The sequence below is a fragment of the Otolemur garnettii genome, unplaced genomic scaffold, assembly GCF_000181295.1.
Source record: "Otolemur garnettii isolate 467f Iridium unplaced genomic scaffold, OtoGar3 scaffold00048, whole genome shotgun sequence".
NCBI classification, from domain to species: Eukaryota; Metazoa; Chordata; class Mammalia; order Primates; family Galagidae; genus Otolemur; species Otolemur garnettii.
Window position 1 is genome coordinate 333,897 of NW_003852443.1, and position 3,401 is coordinate 337,297.

Here is a 3,401-nt window from a genome sequence, read left to right on the forward strand (position 1 = left end):
CAGGCACCGAGCCAGTTCAGGTTTGTATTAAAGCATTCTATCAAAGCCAGAAAACATATGTATCACGAAAAACTTTGTAAGACTATTTTATTAGAAGAACGTCAAACAATTTCTCTGAGGAATTGCTAAGATTTCACAAATATATACGAATATCAATATAAATGTGTACAAGTTTCTGTATATTTTATTTCACTAATAAAAATATAAAACTTATTTTCCTTATGCTATTTTTCTCCTTACTATCACAATCCTGACACTGAAATTTGTCCCTAAGATAAAATAATCCTATTATTAGAATCATAAGGTATAACTTTTCCAAAAAATTTTGAATAAAAATTGTTTTAGTAACCTAAATCTACAAAAGATGCCTCAATTAGTTTTCATAACACAACCCAAGGCTTACACATATTCATGGTTAGAGAGCTGGTGTTCTATAAGAATCAGTGAGTCATGCGTCAATTTGGCTCACAGAAAAACAACAAAAAGGCCTTTCTGTGCCTATGAGCTCCCTCTGCTCAGAAGGGATGCAAAATGATTTTAATAGATCCTCCCCAAATTTCTGCAGGTTGATACCATCAGTTTAAAGCACAGGACATCAAACCAGTGGAAATACAATATATTTTTAATGCTTTCCTACATCACAAAATTGTAGGACAAAATTATGTAATATTAATAACTTGTCTTATGTAACTCTCTCTGTGGATATCAGGTGCTTCTATACATTGCTTTATTATCTTGTTTCATTTAAATGAAAGCAATTGCCGTTAAAAATTCAAATGGTAAGTAAACTAAGAGAAAGGCCTACTGAGGAGTAGCCCTTACCTGCTGCATCAAATTCAATCGGCTGGCACCGGCGAGTGGGAGACCAGTCACACTTTAGGACTTGCCCTCCTTCCACAATCCCAGGCTGGGTAGTGTTGGCCTTGGGAGCTCCCACCAACAGAAACATCCTGCTAAAATACAAAGGACGAAGATAAGATTTAAAACGACACAAAGCACAACTAACACCTTATGATTCATGACAAGCAATCATTCCTTTGATATTATTTACAAATACTTCTTAAGACCATTCACTGGGGGCATAATTTTTGTTATTCCTTGATGTTCTCTTACAAACGTTATTTGGTATATCTAGTAGTTATTTTTCCCAATAACTTTCTAAGGACACTTCTGGGTTACATTCTTTTAAAATTTTATGCTGGTCAAACTACACTTTAAAGTATGTAAGTTTACTGCATGTCACATATCTCCATGAAGCTATTGAAAAAAATGTATGCTGGCTAGAGTCAGGGAAATTTTGCTCTGGTTTGTGTCTGTGATCTGCCAAGTATTTTCCATGTCCTGAATGCTTAGTAAAAAAATAAATAAAATAAATGATCTCAAAGTACAGTAATTATAAATATTACTCTTTTCCCCTTTAGAAAAATTATCTCTATTAGAACTATTACTGCACTTTATTTCTTTAAATAATGACTACCAATTTTCCCTTCATAACATTAATCCAATCAATTCCTGGTCAAGGATTGGGACCACTATTCAATTATTTACCAGGGTAAAAAGAATTGAAGACAAAATAATTAGGAGCCAAAATTTTTGTTTGTTTGTTTGCTTATGTAAGACAGAGTCTTGCTCTGTCACCTGGGCTAGATGCAGTGGCATTATCACAGCTCACTACAACCTCAAACTTCTGGACTCAAGCAATCCTAACATCTCGGCTTTTGGTGTGTCTGGGACCATCTACAGGTGTGCCCCATCATGCTCTGCTAACTTTTCTATTCTTAAGTGTTTTCTATCCATTCAAAAATAGGGATGAATTGCCATGTCTCCTCTTGGACAGTAGAGATACCAGAAAGAATGAAATAATCTTGGTTCCTGGTCTTAATGTGGTTTACGTTCTTGGAGGCAAGAAATTAGCCAACAAAAAACAATTTCTGTTATAAGTTCAGTAAACAATTGGCTGAAAGATCATCTGGGAAAAGGCGAGGGAGACTTTCAGACAAAGTAAAGTTACCTATAAGGAACTGGATGGTTTAGGTAAAGGGAAGTCTAAGAATATTATTTTTAAAGAATGGAAAGAAGAAATCTCTTTTAGATTGAGTAGTCAGAAACATTGTCTCTAAGGAATGCACCAGAAAATTGAGATGTACAGAAAGGTACCTAAGAGCTTTTGTGTGCTGGGGTGTTTGGTGGGCTGGTGGCAGTGAGTGGGGGGGCAATGGGGTAGTCAGGCTTCAATAGGAGAAGAGGTAGATGGGAGCACCCCATGTAGAAGTGGAAAATTCTGAATAGAAAAGAATTTAGTCTCCAGAGTTTAAAGAAGTATGGCTGAACCAGGACAGCAGCTACCAGTGGCATATGACAAAGTCAGAAAGCCTGGTAAGAGCCAAGTCTAGCAGGGTCTTTGGCCATGGTTAAACTTTGTATGACATGCTTAGGGCCATGCCTTTGAATGTTTTTTTCGGAAGAATCATCTAATAAAACTAAATTTCATGACTCATGGAGAAAACATTAAGGGAGAAGAAAACAAAGATGGAACAAGGAAAGCCAAAGACTGGCAGCAGCTCAAGGAGGTGATAGGGACCCACAGGAGGAGAGTAGGTGGACAAAGAGATGGGTGGCAGATTTCAGGAACATCTAGAGTAGAAGGAGCAGGAATGGCTTGAGGCTTGACTAGGAGAGAAAGGGAAGAGTAAAGAATATGAACCAGGTTTCCTCCTTGAATGCAGGGATAGCAGAAAAGTGTAGAGAGTAGGGAAGCAGAAAGAGGATTAAGTATTCACAGGAAAACCACAAATTCAGTTTCTTTTCTTCTTCTTCTTTTTTTTTTTGAGACAGGGTTTCCTGCTGTCTTCCAGGCTAGAGTGCAGTAGCTTCATCATAGCTCAGTGCAACCCCGAACTCTTGGACTCAAGTGATCTTCCTGCTTCACCCTCCCAAGTACCTGAGACTACAGGCACATGCTAATTTATATATGTTTGTTTGTTTGTTTTTAAGACAGAGAGATGGGGTCTCACTATGTTGCTCAGGTAAGCCTTGAACTCCTGGCCTGAGGCAATCCTCCAGCTTCAACCTTCCAAAGTGGTAAGATTACAGGCCTGAGTCACCACACCTGCACTGGCTTCAGTTTTTAACATGTTAGTTTAAGACATCTGTGAGACATCTAATGGCTACTGTGGAACTCTGAGGCGTGTTCTGCGTGTGAGATAATGTGTTCAGAGTGTTAGAACACAGATGGAAGAGTTCACCCAGGAGAAGCTGCAGAGAGAAGACGACCAAGATATGAGCTCAGAGATGCCACGGCATTGAAGAGTCAGGAAGAGAAAGAAGACAGAATAAAAGTTCAGAATAAAAGCTCAGTCTTGCTTCTTAAGAAATTAATTGGAAAATAGGAGAAGGCTCGG

General features: G+C 38.2%; 1 protein-coding gene across 1 annotated transcript in view; it reads right to left on the reverse strand.

Annotated features, from left to right (window-relative positions):
* The window catches only part of ITGAV (integrin subunit alpha V), a 94,257-nt gene that overhangs the window by 58,332 nt on the left and 32,524 nt on the right, over positions 1–3,401 (reverse strand). Inside the window, exon 2 of the mRNA XM_023514155.1 lies at positions 823–953. Coding sequence (XP_023369923.1) covers positions 823–953 — 131 coding nt within the window. The remainder of the gene's footprint in view (positions 1–822; positions 954–3,401) is intronic.